Raw genomic sequence first — 25,486 nt, 5'->3', positions numbered from 1 at the left:
TCATTTTACCTCTGAAAAGTGATGAGACTCGCATGCTCAAAAATCTATGGGTCCCAGCAGAGATCTGTGGGTCCCCAAAATTTAGTGTTATCGAGGTTGAAATTGTAAATCGGCGACAAATATATAATATAAATTTATATATTCATTCAGTTTTAATCATCACAGTTTATTGGTAATACAAAGTGTTAGGTTCATATCCCCAACATTTTTAATAAAACGCTCTGTAATAAAAGAAGACATAGAGAATCGGTTATTTAGAATTCGTTACTTTATTAATCATCATATTGAGAGCCCCGGAGATCGAGCTGTTACGAATCTCCGCCTCGCTTGCTCGCTAGCTGGGCTCTGAAGAAATCTCCGAATCTCCTTCTTTTTATTATGTTTTTTGCCCTGTAATACATGAGTCTCTTTACTGAGGGGCGGGGATTCTATCTAACAAAGGAGACTGTATTCTAACTTTTGCTACGTAGAGTTAATCAGTCTTCTTTGGAAAGCCTGGTTTCCTTTTGTTTTGGGAGAGACTTCATTTCCTTCTTCTCACGGCTCTTTGGTGAAAAACAATCTTGAGTTATGGCATGAAGAGGTCATAGGTCAGGGTACATCCGTTGGTATGTGAGAACAAAACACAGTCTGTATATCAAAACACAACTCATGGCCTTGGAGCGTAGTTTACAGGCTGAGAACTCTTCAAAATGGCTGAGAACACATATAACATTTTAAATATCAACTGTAGGATAAATATAATTATACAATCCTAACATTTCCCTCCTGTTTATCCAACTGGTGATATTAATACTTCATTCAACTGTCACTTTGCATTAAGATTTTCAACAGAGAAATCATGAACACAACAACAGTTGTTACACTTAGAGGTTGTCGTCATAATGACCAGGATCTGAGTAAAAATCATGAAAATGCAGAGACAGGCAATCATCATCAACATTTGTGTCATTACAATTTTCACCATCGTCATTTTTATGGTAATTGCCAGAGTCATCATCAGCATCGGTGTCCGAGGGCAACAGAGCATACAAAGGTACCATCTTTGCCTGCATTGGGGCAAGAGCTGTTGTAATTAGTCTCGTTAGCAATGTTCTTATGCACGGAATACAACAACATCCACACAATGTGAGAATTGCCGCAAAAACGGCTATAGCCATATATTAATATTTTTTATATTTCCCAAACGTATCTCCAAAACCATCCCACATTGATGTGTCAACTCCTGAGTGGTCTTTCATCTTGTTGTTAAGTGACCTGAGGCCTTCCAGGGCCTTTGTCAGACTTCCGTCTGCTGCCGTGTTGTTCGGTATGAACGTGCAACATTGGTCACCAAAGATAGAACAGACCCCTCCCTTTTCAGCCAGTAGCATATCAACAGCAATCCGGTTCTGGAAAGCCATGAGGGAGGTAGCAGAGAGTTGCTCGTGTATGGCGGAGAAACCTTGTTCTGTTTTGTTTCCTAACTTCTGCACATTGAAATGGATATAGTTTATTCTGTCAACATTTTTATTAATTGTACACCAATAACAAATCAAAGATCCAAAACCCGCTGCTACTTGATCTGCTAATTTGTATTCATCTGGTACGCCTCTTGGAACACCGATGCTGTCGATGTATGTAGGATCATTGTCACTCCAGGCATAGGTAGACCTTTACTTTTCCATGCATGTGGTAACAAGCTCTTCACAGATGTTAGCAATTCAGGGATTGTGGTGGCGGTTATAGACACAGGTAAAATAAGAGACACAGATGCACACAATCCTGTGGTATTGTACGGTAGTCTATCATACAACTTGTCTCCTCCACACCAGCACCAGATGTCACTCCGGGAGAGTGGTTTAAATGTTATATTGACTGTCAACATTTGGTGACATTGTATACCCTTCAGACTACACACAACACAATCAGTCATGACAGCATGTGCCGCCTGCTCAGCCATTAGCAACCAGTTGTTATCTATCCTTGAAATTCCTGTGGTAACTTTGAACCACCCATTAATGTCTTCGACTGACATGCTTACTGATGTGATATTTGTCGTTACAGAGTAGTTACTTAATTTTGGCTGATCAGTCGATTTCATACTGTCATTTACACACACTACGACCGGGAAAAAAGGGGTCCATGCCCGAGGACCAGGCCCATAACGTGAAACCCCAGCACGTGCTGTTAAAAAAAATCTGATCCCGGAGGTCGAATGTCTGGTTTGTAACGGTTATAGTCAGTTGTAAATTGCTTCCTTGATGCTGCAATTTAACCCGATTTTTGGAAATACTGGGCCTCAGAGCTGTCCCCTGGGGTCCAGTACTCCCCTGCTTCCGTTATAACCAAATACTCCCACCCTTGGAACGCTCCGTGTCCAAACACCTACCACCAGTACTCCTCCCACCCTTGCCCAGTAATATGTGTTGGCTGTCTCCCTAGACTGCCTCACTGGAACCCTTTTAAAGAGGTTATCGGTATGGACATCACAATGGTGGCATTTGGTGGCACAGTCACTGTCACAGAGTTGTTATAGGTCCACGATATTAACCAAGAGTGCATGTTGTGGCGTGTTTACTGGGGAGTCGGCACATTCCACTAACACCCCTGCTTTTATTAAATTTTCAATCACTGGTTGTATCCCAGCCATAGCATCTGGCTTGAGTGGATATTGTTTTATTCTAGGGTGATGCTCTGTTTTTGGTCTGACTACTACAGGGGATGCCCCTTTTACAAGGCCCACGTCAGTAGGCCCCTGAGACCATAATTTCTCGGGAATCTGGTCAACAATTCCTCGTCCTCTCCGGTTAAAAAGATTTGTCATTCTTGTTCTTCTATTAAGTGTACTTCTGACTGCACTGTCACCGACCAGAAAAGAGCCTTTCTCCTTTGTACACTAATTTTTCCAAGTCTTGCCATTTGATGCTCTTCTTTTTGCACAACGAGATATGCGGTACGCATCTATCCATAAGCCAGTTATGCTGTTTTAAACAGTGACTTGAGTGGGTCAGGTAAGAATACTGCTGCTATGGCATACATTATTTTGTACACACAGTTACCATAAACACAAATCATTATTCAAGTAAGCACAATCAGTTTCATACTTATGAACAATTATTTTCCAAAGCAAAAACGCAACAGGATTTGCAATGAGCGTTCAAAAATTGGCATCTGAGCGTCCATTGAAGTTCCATGATTTTCATTTGTTTCCAAGAGGGCACTCGAAAACCACTCTATATTTTGCTCGATAAAAGAACTGCTACCATATGCAATAATATTTTGTTTGTTTGTTTGTACATGATTCAAATTGAATCGTTTCTTCCGGCGCCGTCACGAATGGCAGCCACTCCAGCAGCTCCCGTGTTATTTTCGATTGTTCTCGATTGTTTGTTCTCAGCTCAGGGATGCTGCTGGAAATGTGAATTTCCCTTCGGGGATGAACAAAGTATCTATCTATCTATCTATCTATCTATCTATCTATCTATTTGACTTTATGTCTGAATACTATCTTGGCCTAGTCACGCTGTTGGGTGTTGCTCAGCAGAGCTTTCTTCTTCACATTCAAAGGACATGTGACCTTTCGACCGCAGGCCCAACACTTTACGTCTCGCCGTGTGTGTTACCCCCACACTCCCGTGAGCTCGTTGTTTATGAGCGTAGCTGGGATGTGCTCCATATCACTCCCTTGGCCTCGCTGTTGATAAGCGGCGCAGACAATGGATGACTGATGTCTTTGGCTCTTTCAGCAAATTAGTCCATGGCCTCTTTTTGACAGATTTATATGTCCTTTGGAGACTTAGAAAGAGTCTTTTTGCGGAATTCACTGGCACTTGAGAGTCTCGTTAATTCCACTGTGCTTACGTAGTGGGATTTTTTTTTTAGTAAATTGGCCGGATTACTCTATGTCTTAAATTTTTCTCTAAATTTAAGTACTAGTAGACATTATCTTAGTTTAATCAATTTCTACCCATTTATTTCCCATGCAATTATTTTTAAATTAGCATGATATGTCTCAAAATCAATTAATCCGTTATTTTCATTTCTTATGAACCTCTTCAAGATTGTTCAATCTATTTCTCATTGTCTTCTAAAAATTCTCTTCCATAGAAACCGTTTCCTTTTAACTTAACCAAACCATAAGTCAGTATTTGTTACACATTTGTTTATCACTTGTCAATCGTAACACTCATTCTAAAAAAAATTCAGTGTGTAATCAATTGTCCTCCCAATTGTCCTTTGGGCTAAACTTGTCAAAATTCCAAACCCACACACTATCTAAACATCAAAAATCTCAAAAGATCTAAAAAATCTCTAAAAATGCCAAATCGAACTTAATGTCATAACTTTTCTAATTGTATTTTCTTCTCTCTGTAATCATAATCAATCTTTTGTTATTGATTCAATATACAGCAATACATACCCGTCACTCATGAACCATCTTGTTGAGTGTATTTATTTTGTTTATTCATTATCTTTTATTCTGCGCAACAATCTTTGCTTCTACGCATTAGTCTATGTTCTATGCAGCCCTTCGAGATCCCTTGTGATCAAGGCTATACAGATCAACATGATCTGGTCCGACTATTAATACCTTTCTTTTTTTCCTTTGTTTAAAAGAATCATTTCATTCATTGACTGAAATAGCTTCAGCTACGTTATTAATTATTTCTAGTCTCGAATTTTCTTTTCTGTAATACGAGAACAACTAAGGAAATAATCTTTTTACGTCTTACGCCTCTTTTGAATTTGTCCATTTACGAACAAGAAGATTGACACTAAAATTATGGACCATTTTTAGTCAGCTTCATTGCTTTAATCGTCCTTTCTTTATTAAGAGCAAAACTACACGTCTTAAAGTTATTACCCTTTGCTATTCGCATTTTCAACGAAAAATGACTAGTTGTTCACTCAAATATTCTTTCTTTTTATACTATTTTGTATAATTATCTTGTATTATACACTCAGTGTTTTCATTTTCCCGCTTACCTGTCCAAGACGCATCATTTATGCTGGGTACGCAACCTTTTTTTTCCTTTAAATTTTCATTATCATTTAGTTTACTCTTTAACAAAGATTTAACGCATTACAAGCTTTGTCGTTATTTTGAATTTGCTGTACGAGTTTTTTTATTTTCCTGCACGCCGATCTTCGCTAATGAGATCTCGTCGCTTCGAGATTACGTCATTGTTGTTGGTAATTCTTGTCGAGCGAAGGTCAGTCTTTTTATTAGACAAACGGCTTTTTTCCTTGTTCAATTCATCAAAGAGAGCTTGCTTTCAAACGGCTCATTTGCTTTGATGATTGATATCACGAATTATGTTGTACTAAGATGTTAAAGAAAGAAGTACAGAAAGTAGAAAAATGGAAAAAGACAAGCCCGTTATTCGCAATCACCATCAACAAATGCAGAAAATAAATTAAAAATTCGATGATCAAAACTGAATGAATACGCAGATATCTACTATTTTTGTCACCGATTTATAAGTTCGATCTTTGTATCACTAAATTTCAGGGGTTCTGCCAAGATCTATAAATCTTTTAGCAACCTAGTACACGGAATTCAAAATTCCTATCATATTATCATTATTGATAGTTCAGTTTAAAAAAAAAAAATCATATATACCAGGGTGTCCCCTGCCCACTGCCTGATGATTGCTGGGATGGGCTCCAGCACCCCCGCGACCCTACTGAGGATAAGCGGTGCAGCTGCTGAGATGAGATGAGATATATATTATATATGTGTGTGCAGCACGGTGGCGCAGTGGCCAGCACGTGTGCGGCATTACTAAGGACCTGGGAACAGGTGTGTGTGTTCCAAGCCAGCCTGCATGCTCTCATTGTTACGGTTTACTTTCCTCTTTCAAAAAACATGCATTTCAAGTGGACTGACTGGTCCAAATTGTCCCTATGTGTGAATGAGCTAGTGAATTGTCTATCTTTGTGTGCCCTGCAATTGGCTTGCAACCAGTTCAGGGTGTCCTCCAATCGCTGCTCTGATCGCTGTGATGGATTCCAACAAGATGAGATCTACTTATCATAGTTATGGTTCATACCGGCCGAATATGAACACAAAACTTTTCTGGTTCCCACCTGTAACGCCTTTATTGTTGACATATTCCTTTAATATCATAAAAATTGGTTTTTCACTTACCATCGTTCATCCCATTCAAATATCTTCATCATCGTTAGTAATGCTACTTTTTTTTTCCCTCACCGTTCTTCCATTTTCTCCTCAGCGGATTGTTGAGTCCAAATGAGACAAGAACCAAAATTCTGAATCTCAAAAACATCGTTAGAGCAACACTTTTGCTGTAAAATCAAACTTTTCCTTCCTTATATATATATATATATATATATATATATATATATATATATATATATATATATATATATTTTTTTAGTCTATAATATTTCTCATTATGGCAACAAAATAGTGTAGTTTTTGTATCACTACAGTATTTTTGTAGTCGAATTTATTATTGTAATACTTTGCAATTCTCTCATTTCTTGTTCTAAAGCAAAACAATATGTTATGTCTATGTTCATTTGCCTTCAAATAGATTTTCATCCTTTATATAGTTCTCTTTTATTTTTATAGCTTATCTATAAAATTACTGTCACATGTTTTGCACAATGCTGACAACCCTTTTTTTTTTTTTTTTTCTTTTTTTTTTACTACTACAGTGGCTGTTTCTCACCAAATGCATATTTACACAAATCTCAACTGTATGTAACATCTTACATGCAAATATTTTTGTGTAAATATTGTATCAATTAGAACTATAACCTTATCTTTTCCTTAATTTAGTGTCCACTTAATTCCTGCGTCCTCATATTCACCTCTTTTTTTTTTTTTTAATTATTCACAGCTTGCTCGGTGTCACGTGTGAATCCCCCTTCTAGATTTAAAACCATTATTCAACCCAGAAAAATAACTCCCTTTTCTCTTCTTTAGTTCTCCTGACATGCTATGTGACCAGGCTCCGGCTTCTCCTCGGAAGCGGGTAAATGGCCTGGGGGGTGTTAGCGCATGTGAATGATATCTGGCATATTGTGGGGGCGGCGTGGAGCGAGGCGTATTACTGTGTGCCTGCTCTTTCTCCCTCAGTAAAGAGGCAGCAGCCATTAATCGACGCGGTTCACTATATGGCCCTGTATATTCGTTATCCTCCTTTTTAGGATACATTACGGTAGTTCCACAAAGGTAATGCCATAAATCGCAAATGGTTTGCATCTAAACAACGCATTTCAAGTCAATGAAGATCTTCAAAAGCACTCTATAATGTGCTCCACTCTACCCATTTACTTACTCTAGATTTAAAACAGTTCAATGTTGAAAAAGTAAGGTTTTTTTTCCAATCTATTGTATTAAGGTTAGTCTCACTTAATTTTCACCAAATTATCTCTCTTAATATTTAATTAACTTTCCCCTTTATGTTTCTCTTTTTTTTTTTTTTTTTTTTTTCTTTAAACCAATTAAATCTACTATTTTAGCTTCACCTATTTAATGTGAAAATGGCATGTATTGATCTACGAGTTATCTTACTCATTTGAATTCCACTCAATCAATTTTTTCCATTTTCATTGAAAAAAAGTATTTATAAACAATTTTTCCAATATTTTTTTGGTATAAAAATGCCCTTATCTCAAATTAATGTATTCCAATTCACTCAATTCGATTTTTCCTAGTCTTCCTAGTCCTTTTTTACCAATTTTTTGAACCGAAAACAGGAATATTTTATCTTTTTCGGTATTATTCTGGCATTCTTTTGATTTAACGCATCTAAATAGCTCATTTATATTTTTCCCAAATTTCTCACTTTTATCCAGTAACACAGAGGCTCGATTGCGGTCGGGTCTTCCCTATAAATGACTCTTCACCTATGGGTTCATCGAGTATTTATTATTATTATTATTATTTATTTATTTTTTTATAAAATACAATTGCCCAGGGGCAACTTTATATTTCATTCGCTCTTTCTCAATCACACAGACGTCTTGTTTTTTATCGTGATCACGCTCTTACATCGCTTGTTCTTATTTTTTTTTTATTTTTTTTTTCCACTTATTTTCAGTTGACAGAGGACTCCGCACATCCTTGTGAAATTTAACTAACTTTAAAGCGCTGGGTTAGGGGAGTCCACGCCTCACGCGGAATTTTAACTGTCTGAAAACTATTTACCTGATAGAGTCTAGAATTGTCAGGGTTTTTCTGTTAAGAAACTGCCCACCGTAATTTTCCTTTTAAACGGAGGATTCTTTAATCTTTGTCTCTGTTAAGATTTTCCTTTTCTACAGAGGATTCTTAAACCTTAAGAATCTAACACCCGCACTCGCGAGTCAATTTACTTTTACCGGTATGCACACAATGTTATGAATAATTTTTAATCACGATTCTCTAAGTCCTTGGCTTTCCGTCAACCGTCAGATCCCAGCCCGCGAGGGAAGGTCCAGTCCCGGAAAAAGGGTCTTTATGCTGTGGCCACAGTCTTTCCTGGATTTTCCTCTCGCGTCCTGGAATCATCTGGTATCTTGGAATCCGGTTTCGAAGGACCAATTAAATGTTAGGTTCATATCCCCAACATTTTTAATAAAACGCTCTGTAATAAAAGAAGACATAGAGAATCGGTTATTTAGAATTCGTTACTTTATTAATCATCATATTGAGAGCCCCGGAGATCGAGCTGTTACGAATCTCCGCCTCGCTTGCTCGCTAGCTGGGCTCTGAAGAAATCTCCGAATCTCCTTCTTTTTATTATGTTTTTTGCCCTGTAATACATGAGTATCTTTACTGAGGGGCGGGGATTCTATCTAACAAAGGAGACTGTATTCTAACTTTTGCTACGTAGAGTTAATCAGTCTTCTTTGGAAAGCCTGGTTTCCTTTTGTTTTGGGAGAGACTTCATTTCCTTCTTCTCACGGCTCTTTGGTGAAAAACAATCTTGAGTTATGGCATGAAGAGGTCATAGGTCAGGGTACATCCGTTGGTATGTGAGAACAAAACACAGTCTGTATATCAAAACACAACTCATGGCCTTGGAGCGTAGTTTACAGGCTGAGAACTCTTCAAAATGGCTGAGAACACATATAACATTTTAAATATCAACTGTAGGATAAATATAATTATACAATCCTAACACAAAGCAGTTATCACTTCAGATTTTTCACAATATTGTAAATTATACAAAATAATATTGCTGAAATATTAGTCTATATATTTATGCCGGTTTAATCATCACAGTTAATTGGTAATACAAAGCAGTCACTTCAAATTTTTCAGTTCATATAAGGTATTCTTCGTGGTTTGCTGTCCCGCCACAGTTGTCATGCCTTCTCAAGGTCCAATCCATTATCATCCTCCTTATAGCGTAACCAGGAATAAAATTAAATCCAATTTTGGCAGAAAAGTCATTATCTTGCTCAGGAGTATTATTTGGTTTATTTTCTTTCATTGAGTAGTTTTGCTTCAACAGACGTATTTTCCTAGCCTCTCATTTTTTCCGAGCGATCTTCCGAAGAATTTCTCCGCCGTTTTTTCATGCTGGAATTATTGCCGTTGTTATCACTTTCGGCATTATGTTTCGACTTATTACTGACACTGAAGAAATTACCAATTTTGTGTTTTTACCTTAAATCGACGGCAACCACCACAACAATGACGTTGTTTTGCCGAGATCAGCGTGCAGACGAAAACCTGAACCGCAAGACCAAAACAACAAAGGCTGATCTGCCTGACGAAAAGTTTGGAGTGCGGTAAATCTTTGTTAAAGTTAAAAGTGATCTGGTAATAATGACAATTTTGTGTCGAAAAAGTTGCGTCCCGGGGACGCACGTTGATTTGACACTATGCGTCCCGAGCAAAAATGATGCATCTAGGACGCAGGGACACGGGCAAACGAGAACACTGCCCCTGGCAATGGATTTCACCAGAGCCTCACAAATTACCACTGGAATGCTCTTCCACTCCTCATGACAAGATGACTGACCTGGGGGATATTCAAGATCTTACGCTCTCTACCTTCCACTTGAGAATGCCCCAAAGATGTCCTATTGCATTTAGATCTTGAGTCATGCTTGGCCAATTAATCCCCTTTGACCTTGGCCCCTTCAGAAAAGCCCTCGTCATCTAAGATGTGTATTTGGCGTCATTGTCAGGCTGGAACATTGCCCAGTTTCTGGAAGGAGGAGATCATTTTCTGCTCCAGTATTCCACAATACGTCTGAGTTTGTTTCCCTTAATGAAATGCAACTCCCTAATTCCAGTTGTACCCATCTCATCTCATTAGCTACACCGCTTATCCTCAGTAGGGTCGCGGGGGCGCTGGAGCCCATCCCAGCAAGGGGACACCCTGAACTGGTTGCCAGCCAATCGCAGGGCACACGGGGACAGACAATTCACTCCCTCAATCACACCTAGGGACAATTTTGACCGGCCAATTCACCTGAAATGCATGTCTTTGGAATGTGGGAGGAAACCGGAGTGCCCGGAGGAAACCCACGCAAGCACGGGGAGAACATACAAACTCCGCACAGGAAGTCTGGCGCTAGATTTGAACCCACGCAGGAGGTTCCCAGGACATGAACTGTGCCGCACATGCGCTGACCACTGCGCTGCCATGCTGCCCCAGTTGTACCCATGCAGCCCAAAACCATGACATTCCTAACATGCTTGGCTTTATGCACGGAACAAACATGTATGTACCCCTCACCATACGTTACAATCTGTCTCATCAGACCATTAGATCTTTCCAGTAAGCCATAGCCTTTGTGGACATACTTCTTTTCATTTTGTCAAAGTAATGTTCCCTCAGTGATCTATTAAACAGTACAATGAGTTCTCTGCGGAAATGTAAGGGATGTACTGACAAACCATGCAGTTGAGGGATCTGTGAACCTTGAGATTTTTTTTTTCTATTATTATTCGGCCAGTATCAACCATCAACATGATATCTACCAGAAATCATTTTGTCACGCGAAGCTATCGACGTGACTCGTCACCTTCGATCGGCGCTGGGTTTTTTAGACCCAACTGCTGTGTTGTGAGTCATTAGGTGACCAAACCCCCCAATTCCAACCCTTGATGCCGAGCGCCAAGCAGGGAGGCAATGGGTACCAATGTTGTCTTAGGTATGACTCGGCCGAGGCTTGAACCAGCGACCTCCCAGTCTCGGAGCGGGCGCTCTACCATCTGCTGTCATATATATATATATATACACAGTATATATATATATATATATATGACAGCACAGAAGCTCTGAACATGGCAGCACCAGACCATAAGTACTAGGGCCATAGAGGCCAGGATCTACCAGTAGAGTAGATCAGACCCAAGATGCAGTCCGTGCAAAGACACCCCTGAAACAGTCCTGCACTTCGTGGCTGGGTGTAAGATGCTAGATGGATTAGCGTACATGAAAAGGCACAATCAAGAAGCTGCAATTGTATAGAACATCTGCATCCAGTATGGCTTAGGAGCAATACCACAGAAAGTCGGTGAGAACAACATGGCCAAGATCCTGTGGGACTTCAACTTCCAGACTGACAAATAGCTTCTGGCTAACCAACCGAACATAGTGGTGGTGGACAAATAGCAAAAGAAGGTGGTGATAATAAAAGTGAGGAACCCAGCTGACACCAACATCAGTAAGAAGGAACACGAGAAACTAGAGAAGAACCAAGTGTTGATAGAGCAGCTTTAACAGATGTGGAATATCAAGGCCGTGGTCCCTGTGGTAGTTGGGGTATTCGGGGCAGTAACTCCCAAACTGGAAAAGTGGTAGGTCCCAGGAACAACATCTGACACATCGGTCCAATAGTGTGCAGTCAGAACAGCTAAGATACTGCGCTGAATCCTCAAACTCCCAGGCCTCTGTAGAGGGCCCAAGCCTGAGGTTGACACCACCCCACCAGGGGTGAAGATGTATTTTTTCTAAATATATCTAGATATACACACATATGACCTATCATATTTAATTCATTTTCCTCATTAGATAAGCGAAATGAGTAAAATTATATGCTAACAAGATGCGAAAATGTTGCTTGTCAAGATAAATATTTCCCCCAAAAGCTTTTTTTTCTCTCAACAATACCGGCCATTTTTCAACTGCTGTTAGTCCTATCGGTGGCCTCAGTCAGTGATCTCTAGTGGCCGTTCCCCAATCAAGAACTAGTAAATAGCCTGATAATATACACCGATTAAGAGACTGCAATAACACGACAAAGACTATAACGGATTATATGCCCCAAAAATAACTGACTAAGCACTTTTGGTTTAGCTGACCTAGCATTTATTTTCTAGAAAGACATCCCACTCTCCAGTACAGAACGACATTGAACATAAACATCACCTTATACAGGGAATCAGATAGGCTATCTCAGGTGTGAAAACTGCCAAAAATAAAAATCTGTCTCTGGATTTTTAGTTTTGCTTTACCAAAAAGACAATCTACTCTCACAGATCCGAACAAGTCTGGCCAGGATCATATTCCCTTACAAGCAATCATGTAGGTCACTATAGAGGCGAACTTTCATGTCAAAAAGGCAAATGCCACCCAAAAACGTGTTTTTTTTTTTGTCGCAATTCTGGTTTAAAATGTATTTCAAATTATCTTTGTCATTTCATTTTTCACCTATTACCCCTCTGGGCTCCTTCACTAATATGCACCTGCCAGCTCGTTCGCATTTAAAAGTGTTAGGGTCTGACATACCTCCCACCACAGGTGTGTCCAATTATCCAGATCCCTCTAAGACAGAGGTGTCAAACTCATTTTGACTCAGGGGCCACACGATAGAACAAACATTCTGTCGGGGGCCGGACTAGTAGATTAAAGAGAGAGAAAAAGAGAGATAAAGAAATAAGAAAGAGGGAGGGAAAAAGAAAGAGCGAGGGAGAGAGCGTGAGAAACAAAAGAGATAAAAAGAGAAGTCGTGAGAGAGGGGGAAAGAAAGGGAGCGGAAGAAAAAAATCCAAAGAGAAATAGAACAACAGAAGGAGAGAAAAGAAAAATCGAAGGGTAGGAAGAAAGAAAGAGAAAAGAGAGAAGGAAAAAAAGGAAGTTAGAGCAAAATAAGTTAAAAATACACAGAGAGAGAAAGAGACAAAGAGCAACAAAGGAAGAGGAAAAGAGACACAGAGAGTGAAAGAGACAGAGAGTGGGAGAAAAGGGGTGAAAAAGAGGGGGAGAAAAAAAGAAATACAAGTACAGTGTCTTTGTTCGTGGCACCTGGCTTTGGCAACATCAAGTTGACATATTTCAACCTGCATCTTGTTTTTCTCTTGCGCTTCTCTGAGTGTTGTCTGGCGGGCCGGATTCAATCCCTTAGCAGTCCTGATCTGGTCCGCGGGCCGCCTGTTCGACACCTGTGCTCTTGAACATTACATGATGTTGGGTCATTGTCATTCCACCTGCACACCAAGTTTGTTTATTTCTGTTTTTCTTTATTAATTTGCCTATTGCTGTTTCCATTTTTACATTTTTATTTTTCCGCCTTGTTTAGTTGTTACTTTATTCCAGGTTCTGTTAATAAATACCACCATTGTTTTGAATACCCCTTGTTTCCAGTACCTGCCTCCCCCACATGGGTCCATTGCCCCCAAACTTAAAAGGTTTCTATTTGATAAACTGAAAAAAAAAAGTTGGCTTATTTATATTGAGTATTGTGTTACTATTAGACCTGCATTAAATACTTGACTGGTCTGGTTTTATCACCAGCCTATCATGCATGAGGCAATTATTGTTTTAGGTGCTTTAAATAAATGTTTTAAGAGGAAGAACAGTCCTAAAACATGACACGAATGTACCAGTCATTAGGTGTGGTACTTTTTCGATCATTAGCTGTTCTGAATATATTTAGGGACAAAACTAACGCCCTTCGATCCAGTCGACAAGAACAGATGTAAACTACATTTAATTATGTGCCGTGATTGTGCAACAGGTAACTCCAGACTAACTTGTTTTTGGACCTTTTTAAGTGAAGTCACGAAAGAGAAACGAGAAGTCGAAGAGCTTCCAAGAAAACCATGAAATTGAAGATGAATTTCTTTGAATGACTTCAAGTTGGCCGGAAAAAAAGGTAAACGATCCTTAAGCTTGTGCGTGTGTCGGCGTTTAGCTAGTTTTGTTTATTTTGAAGTCCACGTGGACACGCAGTCAGCGACTGCAACTTTATCAGACAAACGTGGATACTAACATCATTCCTCTAATGAAGTAAATTAACATATTTCATTTCCAGAAGAAAAGCTCTTTTCTTCACTTTTTGTTAGATTCTATTTCTGATTACATCAAAGTCTACTCTTTGATCATGTCACATAATTTATTAATATCCACAAATTGAAAATCCTTCAAAACAGGGGTGGGGGATATTTTTGGGCCACATCTAAAACCACCTGATTAAAAACTGAATGGAAATCTGATCTAAATCTATCTAAACGTAATTTCAATGTAATCTAAATATATCTAATCTTAACATTTCTAAACTAAAGCCACAGATCTAAATCTAGTCCGCATCTAATCAAATCCAAATGTATCTAAATTAAATCCAATCTAAATTGAATCAATCTATTCATAATCTAATTTACTCTTAATTTATCTAAACTAAATCCAATCTAATCCAAACCGAATCTATATTTAATTAAACCTTCTCGTAATGCAGTGAAAGGTCCCTGGTTCAAGACTGGGTGGAAACGTCCAACCGATCTGAACCAAATCCAATCTAATTTAAATCTTACATAATCTTATCTATCCATCTAAATGTATGTGATCTAAACTAGTTGTAGTACTATAGTGTTTTTCTAGTATTTCTATAGTATTTTTGTAGAATTTCTATAGTGGAATTTTCGTAGTAGTATCAGTGCATGGTGATACTCAAAATTTCTGAACGATATAGTTTCCCCCCATTGATTTAGTATCTGATATCAGTATTATCAGATGCCACTACCAATCAATGCTGAGGTCCGGCTCATCTCTGAAGAGCAGGATGACATTTTACGCTGAAAGCAACTTGCCCAAGACACACCACAGGAAATGGTTCCCCTCCAACCCTGGAGGTTAAAGAATCCATAAACTGCGCCATTTCTGTATTACTGAAGCAACTATCATTACTTTAGTACTGTTTTTGTAATAATTTTGTAGTAGTATTTTTGTAGTATTGCTCCAGTAGTACTTCTGTATAGTAGTTTACAGAAGCAGTATTTTGTAGTCTTTCTGTAATATAATTAATGTGGGAGTATTTTTGTACCAATTTCTTTGACATTCTAAAAAAATACTACAAAAATACTATAACAGTAACACTATAATACAGAATTACAACATTAATATCCCAGTACTGCAGGAATACAGCAAAATACTACTATGGAAATATTAAACGATACCACTGGAGTGGTATTATACCCCTCCAGAAATACTACAAAAATACTACTATGGAAATACAGAAATACAACTATGGAATTACTACAATAATACAGAAATACTACTACAAAAATTCAATTATGGAAATACTACACGAAACTACTAATGTCATACTACAATATGACAGAAATACTGCTACAGAAATACTACAAAAAAACTACAAATATACTACTACAAAAATACAACAAATATATTACTGTGGAAATTTGGTCTGGTCCCCAGGACTGGTCTCACGGCCAAATTTTGGAATCCAATGCGGCTCATGACTTAAATGAGTGTTCCCTGTATTGACGGTACAGTATATATAAGTTTTTCTGATCATTTTGGTCAAGGTGGCTCGAGAGGTTAAACCGGTTATTATTTTGGGATATCATTTTACAGTAATTTTAGATTTTACACATTCTTAACCTGTTTTATACCACTTTTCTTGTTTTTGTTATATAGAAAAAATGCTTTAAATGAGCGAATATAATATGCCAGTTGAACAAAAACATTTTACTTTCTATGTTTTAACGACATTGAATATCAACACTATATTTTACTGGCAGTCAAGTAAGTTACCCTTGATGTGAAAAATGCCCCCCAAAAAAGCTGATTTAGCTAGGTGTTGCTGACTCAGCAGGTTTCTCAGGAAGACTTTCGAATAGGCCAGGATCCTAACCTTTGTAAGCACTTGGGTTAGTCACTCTGGAACTGACTTAGTACTTTTGGTTTTGCTAATGCAGCAGTTTTTCCAGAAAGACATTCTCCTTATCCACAACACAATTTATTGTAGATACTGTAGTTAGAAAGGTTGACCTACAGTGAAGAATACAAGTATTTGAACACCCTGCTATTTTGCTATTCCTCCCACTTAGAAATCATGGAGGGGTTTACAGTTTTTGCATGTCCACTGGGAGAGATGAACTAAAAAGAAAAATCCAGAAATCACAACACATGAGTTTTTAACGATTTGTGTGATACAGCTGCAAATAAGTATTTGAACACCTGTGCATCATCTAGAATTCTGACCCTGTAAGACCCGTTAGTCCGCCCATTAGATCTCCACCTGCACTCCATGTATCATCCTGAATCAGATGAACCTGTTTGAGGTCTTCAGTAAGACTTTAACTTGTAACATGGCGAAGACCAAAAAGCTGCCCAAAGAAACCAGAGACAAAGATGTACACCTCCACAAGGCTGGAAAGGGCTACGGAGCAATTGCCAGGCAGATTGGTGAAAAAAGGTTGGAGCAATCATTAGAAAATTGAACAAGCTAAACATGACGGTCGATCTCAATCGGAGTGGAGCCCCATGCAAGTTATCACCTCGTGGGGTTTCAATGATTCTAAGAAGGGTGAGGAATCAGCTCGGAACTACACGACAGGAGTTGGTCAATGAACTGAATAAAGCTGGGACGACCGTTTCGAAGGTTACTGTGAGTAATACACTAAGACAACATGACTTGACATGGCACGAAAGGTTCCCCTGCTTAAATCAGCACATGTCAAGGCCCGTCTTAAGTTTGCATATGAGCATTTGGATGATACAAAGGAGTCATAAGAGAAAGTATTGTGGTCAGATGAGACCAAACTAGAACTTTTTGGTCATAAGTCCACTAAGCGTGTTTGGAGGAAGAAGAATGAAGAGTACAATCCAAAGAACACCATTCCGACTGTGAAGCATAGGGGTGGTAGCATCATGCTTTTGGGGGGTTTTCTGCGCATGGGATCAATAATGATGTTTGTTTGTTTCTATACAAGTTCACTGCATTAAAGAGAGAATGACTGGGGCCATGTATTGTTACTTTTTTGTGGTCAAACTCTGTCCCCATTGTCCCTTTGTGTGACTACAACAAAATACTACAAATTACTAGAAACTAAATATTAAATGTAGTGCTTAAACTATTGACCTAATGTATTTTGAATAGAAGTAAATACAATTGAAATACAGTACTACAAAATATATACAACAAAAATACAACAACATTGCAAAATTACTACAGTAAACTATAATACAAAACTACTACAGATATATAACGACAGAAGTACTACCTAAATATTTCTACAGATCTATTACAACATCAATACTATAAAAATACAAGCACTGAAATACTGCAGATATACTACAAAATGATTCTACTACGGAAATACTACAAAAATACTATTGCAAAAATCCTACAAAACTAAAACTACTGTAATACTACAGAAATACTTTGAAAATCCATTTGCGGAAATACGACAAAAATACTACAGATATACTAACATAATTCCACTATGGAAATATTACCAAAATACTTAAAAATATATACTACGGACCAGATTACAAAAATACTTCACAAATCTGACTGAAAAAATACTACAAAGAATACAACCACAATAATACTAGAAAAATACTACAGATATTCTTCAAAATTTCTACCTTGAAAAAACTGCAAGAAAATAATACAGAATTTCTACAGAAACAAAACAAGTATACTACTACAGAAATATTACTTTTATTGTGAGTGTGTCAAAACCAATTTGAGGAAACTAATCTTTCTGAAAACAAATACAAAGAAATATAACATATCTGCGCGTAAATGTATTCATAAATGAAAAAAAAAATAGTTCGGTGTCCATTTGCTGCCCACGCCTGTCCTAAATCCTACATCAGTGGAGAAAAACGATTTTCTTGCAACATTTTGAGTATCACATGGTACAATACGCATTTCATCATTTGTGGCTTTCATATTTTTGGGGGAAAAAACACATTTTGTCGTGATGATGTTACATCCTTTGTGAAATATTAGAACAACAAAAAGTAGTTAGTCGTGATGAATTAGCAACAATTAAAACTTAAAAAAGCTTAAGAAATATTTCACCAAAAAAAAGTACGTGCATTAATAATGATCATATAATGTATTTCCATCTAGGCATGGCTCTCACTAGCTTGTTGTTGATACTCATGAGCGCCACCTTGGTCGCCAATGAATTCTACACGTCTATAGGTAAGTCTGCTTGATTATTATCATCACTATTAATAATAGACGATTTGCCCTGAATTGTACTGATGCCCATTTATTTCATCTAAAATGTTTAATTGAAAATGCAACCATCTGTATTCTACTACTTACGCCGGGATGTCAAACTGAGTTTCTGTTTCTGACCGGATCAGTAAGTCAGTTGTTGACTGAGGCTTTTAACCGTATTTTCAACAATTAACCTGGTAGTATCCTAGTAACAACATAGTAATAACATGATCAGTTGTAATTTTAGAAATGCGTATAAAACTGGATGGCCTTTGCGCTTATTAGTAGTAAAATATAGTTCTCAGCTTGAAAAAGGTTGGAGACCCCTGACTTGGATACATAAAGTTCTCGAATTTTATCGTTATCAATTGATTTGCTAAGTCCTGGGCTATCTGAGTCCTATGTGGGGGCTATTAGGATCACTCTAAAACCTGGGGTCTCAAACTCACAGCCCGGGGGCGAATTGCCGTACCCTGGATGAATGTTTGAGGGCCCCGCCTTAATATGAATGTCAATGGGACAGTGTGTATTGTTTTCCCTCTAGATGTCGCTGTATTCTGTCATGCCACCAAAAATGAGTGCTAAAAGTACAACGGAAGACGAGAAAATACAGAGACTCAGTGACCAAAACGCACCCTATTTTAAAAAGAGAAATAACAAGAAAAAAAACTGAAGAAGAAAAAGGAAAAAGCGAAACAAAGAAGAGAAAAAAAGTAAAACTCAAAAGGAAGGAAAAGAAAAATGACAAAAAGAAAAAAATGATGAAGGAAAAAAAAAAAAAAAAAAGAAGGGCGGCACGGCAGCGCAGTGGTTAGCGCGGCACAGTTCTGAGGTTATGAGATCGAACCCTCCCCTGTGTGGAGTTTACATGTTCTCCCCATGCATGCGTGGGTTTCCTCCGGGTATTCCGGTTTCCTCCCACATTCCAAAAACATGTCAGGTTAATTGGCTGGTTCAAATTGTCCCTAGGTGTGAATGAGCGAGTGAATTGTCTCTCTGTGTGCCCTGCAACTCACTGGCAACCAGTTCAAGATGTCCCGTGCCCACTGCCCAAAGATAGCTGGGATGGGCTCCAGCATCCTCCGCGACCCTACTGTGGATAAGCGGTGTAAATAATGGATGGATGGATGAAAAAGAAAGAAGGGACAAAATTGGATTATTGTTTTTCTTTTTTTCTCTTTTATTTGCTTTCTTTATTTCTTTTTTTCTTTCTTAATTTTAATTTTCATTCTTTGCTTTCTTTTCCTCCATTTTTTTTGCATTATTTTCCACTACTTTGGTTTTCATGCTTGTTTCTTTGCCCAACCTCACCCGAATCCTAGCTTCAATTGAGTTTAAGACCCTTGCTCTAAACGCAGAAAAGGACATTGAAGGATTATCTGAATAGAATCGAATTGTCTTTATTGTCATTGATATCAACGTTGTGAAACATTGTATGCAAGGAGATTGGACATGTAATAGAGACTTTGAAAAAATAAAAGTCTGATGAAGGAATAAATCGGACTTTCAGTTTTCTCCATTTTCTAACATCTGTTTCTGGCACCGTAAAAAAGTGTGAAAATGAGATCATGAGATGCCTTTTTATGTGTTATGTGACCTGATCTACCGAAATGAGTCACAGTGAGGCAGATATCAAATTCAATGAAAAGTAGAAGAAATTAACTTTAAAATGATACCATAGTCAAAGCTTTATGATAAACTATTTTGAATTATTTCGATTTACAGCCTTTCATCCACCTTTTTTTTGATCCACAACCTCAGAAAGTCACGTTTAAAGTTTTCTTTGCCTTTTTTTTCTCGGTGTGATGTCATTCAATTGTGTTTACAGTCAAAGTAGGCATGTTCAAAGTCAGGTCCGGGGGCCAACTACGGCCCCCAATCGAATTTTTACTGGCTCGTGGCCTCTCTTCAAAAAATAACACGTGGCCCGCCAAAAATACTCCAAAGGCGAGCTACGAGGTCGCAACGCTGATTGCCAAGCACTGCAAAATGGAGGGTGAATTCATTAAAGAGTGTTCAAAAAATGCCAGGCTGAATAATCGGCACACACTTTCAGCTCACCAAATCTGGCCCGCTTCATGAAAAGTTTGGACACCCCTGAGTTAAAGTGATAGTCGAATTTTAAAGTTTAATTTTAACAAAGGCATTTGTACACATATGAAAAAAGATTGAGGCCAGACTAAAAGACATTTTTAGCACATATTTATTTTAATACACATTAAAATAACTTTTATCGTTGTTTTCTGAAAACAATAACTTTTATCGTTGTTTTACTTTCATTCCCTATTCATGTGGATTATGAAACTCAGGGAAAGTGTTTTCGATGGTCATTTGAAATAGCGCAAAATGAATGAATGGTTTTTTTTTCAGGTATCGGCCTGTAGCCATAATAGAATGTTGCTACTTGCAACTCATTTTGGCAGAGCGGGTCACGTATGTGGTCTAGTGAGGTGTCGGTGCTCTCAATGATGATTTCCATTGATCAATCAATGCACAAATGCTTTAGTATACAGTTAAATCTTGTGTAGTTAGGAACACGTATAAACACTGTATACATGTCCAATCGTATCCATTGTATTTTGCGGAGTATACGGTGCACTGGGTTAGGAGGCACGCTTTAAATTTTCTGGTCAATTTGGGGGTTTTAGGTGCGCCTTATTGCCTGGAAAATAGAGTACATTTCAAACCTATATTATGCCCAGACAAGACCTTTTCTAACAAGCTTATGCCAAAAGGTCAGATGACGGACCTTCTGTACACGGAGCAGGAACTGTTGGTCTCACTGGAGGATTACATCCAAGCTGAGGAGGACAAACTGGAGAAAGTCAAGAGGTTCAAAACCACCGTATTGTGAAAACATTTTTTTATCGTCACATGTTAACATTGACCACAATGGGTGTGTGTGTGTATCTCTGCATACTCAGGTGGTACCAAAAGATTGCAAACCAGTCAGCGTTTGCCTTACAGGACCCCGAAGTCTACCTGAGCCACCCCATTAACGCCTTCAAACTTCTAAAGCGTCTGAACAGAGAATGGATGGACCTGGAGCAATTTGTGCTCAGCAACGTGTCTGGCGGTGAACAATTAGCATGGAATTTTCCATCCCGAAAAGTGAAACGCAGTGATGACGTTGCCTTATTTGCATTTCAGGTTTTATAGCTAACCTGACTGCCAGGAGGGAGCAACTCCCTAACGAGGAAGACCAGTTGGGTGTGTCCGAAGCCCTTCTGAGGCTGCAGGACACGTACTTGATAGCCACCAACACCCTCGCCAAAGGGGAGTTGCCAGGTTAGCAGTCCGATAGGTCTGTTGTTCATGTTTGTAAATAAGTGTGACGTTCGCCAAGCTGCGTGTGCATTGTTGAGGCTCAATGGCATAATTGATGTCAGTTAATTCACGCTTATTAACAGAGAAAGATTGTTGATGTAGAAAGTAGCAAGATAGCAACTTTATTTAGTGGTCAAAGTCGACAACAACAAAAAAGCTTTTTATTTTGATTGGCACTACAGATAGATCGTGCACGCCACTTGATGGAGCTTTTGTGTGTGACTTTTTTGCCACATATACAAAGCTGGTCCAAATCGGTGCAAGTAAAATCCCCTTATATGCATATACACATACTGTAAAATTCGGACTATAAGGCACACAAGATGATAAGCCGTAGCCAGTACATTTTTAAAGGAAAAAGCATTTTGTACATATATAAACCACACCTGACCATAGGCCGCCTGTGCCCAGATTGAAACATGAGATATCTGCAAAGAAAGACGGTACATTGAAAGCATTTTAAATAATATATGGTATCTTGACCCCTTACAGTTCCGAAGATCCGCCGGCGGGCTGCCAGATTTTTGATGAACAAATACGTGTTTGTACGATGTCACCAGTCACTGAAATACGCCATGTAACATATCAAAGCATAAACTCTTGGGATTCAAGATATGATGACCATTTTAAATATACTCATCAGATAAACAGAACGAGCAGTCTTAAACAAGATACCCAAAAACCATAAAGCCGGTGTAACTCACCATTACGTCCCTGGCATTCTTCAACTTCTTTGAATGTCTGTGAAAATCGCTTCCTTACATCAAGGACACTCCATAGAATCCAAAATAAAATATTCAATCCAAAACACACAGTAATGCCGACAGATGAATAGGAATCCGCCTTAAACATTTCAGCTTCGTTGGCTGTTGCTTCTCGTAATTTGTTCGTTTCGTCACATGATTTCTGTTAACAAATCAACAGACTCATGAAATGATTCCCAACATGGTAGTTAACGCTCCCCTTTCGATTGATACCTTTTCCATGATGAGGGTTTGTTCATGCTAGTTTTATCCATGCACCAAGCACAAAGTTACATTAAACTCTCTTCCTCGAAACATTAGAAAAAAATACATATGAATTACCTGCATCGTTGCATAGACGGCAGGGTTGAAAGCTTGGGAAAAAAGTTGCACCCTATAGCCCCTATACAATTCTACGCAGCGACTTGGTGGTTAGCAAGCAGCCCCACTGTGTGGAGGTCCAGGGTTTAATTTCAGCTACCGCAGCCTCCCCGAGCAGAGTTTGCATGTTCTGTCCGTGCCTGCAAGGGTTTGGTCGGGTCATTCCAGCTTCGTTCCACATTCCAAAAACGTGCATGTCAGGCCAGTCCAAATTGTACCTAGGAGTGAAAGAGCAAGTTGTCTGTCTCTGTGTGCCCTGTGACTGGCTGGCAACCAGTTCAGGGTGTGCCCACTGCTTGAGGACAGCACCCCCGCGACTCTAGTGAGGATAAGCGGTGAGAAAATGGATGGATGGGTGAACAGTTCATATTTAAAGGAGCTTGGTTCACACATACAGTAAGTTAAACTTTGCTTGAGTCGCACCCACCTTATCTCATGGCAGAGACTGATGACGTTTCATGCAAGTCTGCAGGAACGTAATCGCCATGGTGACCGGAATCATAATATCACATCACTGGAAACGTTACGCGCTGAAAAGTTCTTGCAAAATTCATGCATTGTTCATGCATAAGTTCAGTGTTTTTGCAATAAAATGCAAAAACACTGCCCTTGTGTTTATGGAAAGCACTGTTTAGATATCAAAAGTATCACAAATGCAAAAAAAGGCACCGAAGTGAAAGTTCTGCTTGAAATGCAACCTTTCACAAGAAGCCGTTTTCTCCAAAGGTTTTCTTGGAAACGAGTCATTTTTAGAAACACAGCAAAATTTAACCTTTGTTTATTAAACGATGGCAAAAGCTGGAAACATACTGAGAAGTAAAGATGAGGGTTCAAGCCTTCTTTTGATGTCCTATGCCCCATATAGCTACATAACTAAATCTTCTTTGGGCCTTCAAAAATGAGTCAAAATGGCAAAAATAGGCCAGCTCTTCCTGTCTGAAAAGTCTGGCAATCAATTCATTAAAAAGTTGAAAGTAGAATATTTTCTCTTTTGGGTATATGTAAACAATGCCCAACCAAGTTTACAGAGCCTTTATAAAAATAAAAATAAATTAAAACTGCTGTGCCTATCTGCTTTTACCTGTTCCAGAAAGCGCAACGATTTAGGAAGCAGAAAAGGGGGAAGGGGGGTGATAGGATTATTGTAAATTTAGAATGTATTTACTACAAATATTGGATATTGCGGAGACCTTACAGTTGAGTAAAGTGTTTCCTTCCTTAAAAGAGTCCTATCATCTTGTGAACTACTCAAGGTCATCAACCATATGCCTTTGATCAGGGGTCAGCAACCTTTTTGGTGTGGATTGCCATTTTCAAATTTCCTTGTACATCAAGTCAAGTCAAGTCAAATTTATTTATATAGCCCTTAATCACAAAAATGTCTCAAAGGACTGCACAGGATTACAATTACACAATCACTTGATCTTAAACCAGTGTGCCGCACCAAGATTAATGACTCGCACGACATTTTTTTAATATCAAACAGAGCTGTAATTTTACACCAGTCCAAATATACAACATGGATATACATTTTAATCGTATAACTCAGTGTTTTTCAACCCTTTTTGAACCAAGGTACACTTTTATTTATAAAAAAGGTTCAGAGGCACACCGTCCGTCGAAAATGTTTGAAAATGAAGTTATGTTGTAGGAGAAAATGTGAGTTCGATAATCTTTTAAGTCTTCTTTCGTGATTGAATTAAGTACATCGGGAACCAGCCATGAGGGGGAGCCTTTTATTTCGTCATCCCAAAAGAACTCCCAGAACTCCAAAAATAACAATGCTTTTATAGCTTCAGCCCAAAAGGCGGCCCTAGTCCTCAGTAATCAACCCGGACATGTTGTTCGTACCCTTATTAGGACATGTTGTTGCCTCAGTTTGCTCAGAGAGTCCTTGCAGAAAGGCCTTGTAGGTCTCATGCCCATTTTGGTAAACTCGACTATCTTGTCAAGGATCTTCTCGAATGATGTCAACATTCCCTCAATACTGTAAGCAACGTAAGCAGGTTTTTCTACATTTCTAATGTATGCAACTGTATTCTACAAATGCGAGTCTATTTTCTACAACAATGTCAAATATTTCATTGTACTACCTCATAAGCACATAATTAGTACATACAAAGCATATAAAAATCTACTGCCACCTACTGATATGGATGACTATTACACTTCCTTGTCTGAAGATTGCAAAAATACTGAATAAATGCCTGATTTTTTGGAAAGATAAAATTGGGCAAATTCCAGCGGCACACTAGACAAGGTCTCACGGCACGCTGGTTGAAAAACACTGGTATAACTGACCAATTTATCTTCCACTATTCTTGTTCATCACTTAACTAAAGAATGAATGTGAATAACAAGTGGAAAGGCCTGTAGCCATCCATGACTTAAACTTTTTGCCACAAGAATTAACGAGAATCAACCATTCTTCATTAACAATGAACTGCAATCAAAAAACAAGTGTTATGGACAGCTACCATTTTGATGTCTCCCCCTTGTCAGACTCATCCTTGAATTCCTGTTCATGTTTCGTCTCGTAATGACGTTTAACACTTTCCGTGCGAGGTACAACGCTCTCGAGGTATAAAGCACAAAACAGCACGATCATTTTTTTGCACAAAGCCTCATTTGTCTGTCGACGCTGGCTGGAAAGAACG

The 25,486-nt window shown here is 38.6% G+C and overlaps 1 protein-coding gene across 1 annotated transcript in view; it reads left to right on the top strand.

Annotated features, from left to right (window-relative positions):
• Positions 1–13,790: 13,790 nt before the first annotated feature.
• Positions 13,791–25,486, top strand: part of LOC148346947 (prolyl 4-hydroxylase subunit alpha-1-like) — a 28,804-nt gene continuing 17,108 nt past the window's right edge. The window contains exons 1-6 of the mRNA XM_088323740.1: positions 13,791–13,878; positions 13,955–14,055; positions 18,283–18,357; positions 21,114–21,210; positions 21,303–21,454; positions 21,529–21,666. Of these exons, the coding sequence (XP_088179866.1) occupies positions 18,285–18,357; positions 21,114–21,210; positions 21,303–21,454; positions 21,529–21,666 (460 nt within the window). The 5' untranslated portion in view covers positions 13,791–13,878; positions 13,955–14,055; positions 18,283–18,284. The remainder of the gene's footprint in view (positions 13,879–13,954; positions 14,056–18,282; positions 18,358–21,113; positions 21,211–21,302; positions 21,455–21,528; positions 21,667–25,486) is intronic.

This window comes from Urocampus carinirostris, chromosome 19 (genome assembly GCF_059441175.1).
Source record: "Urocampus carinirostris isolate Australia breed hairy pipefish chromosome 19, RoL_Ucar_1.0, whole genome shotgun sequence".
Taxonomy (NCBI): Eukaryota; Metazoa; Chordata; class Actinopteri; order Syngnathiformes; family Syngnathidae; genus Urocampus; species Urocampus carinirostris.
The sequence above is the reverse complement of the archived record's forward strand: the minus strand, read 5'-3'. Positions and strand labels throughout refer to the sequence as shown.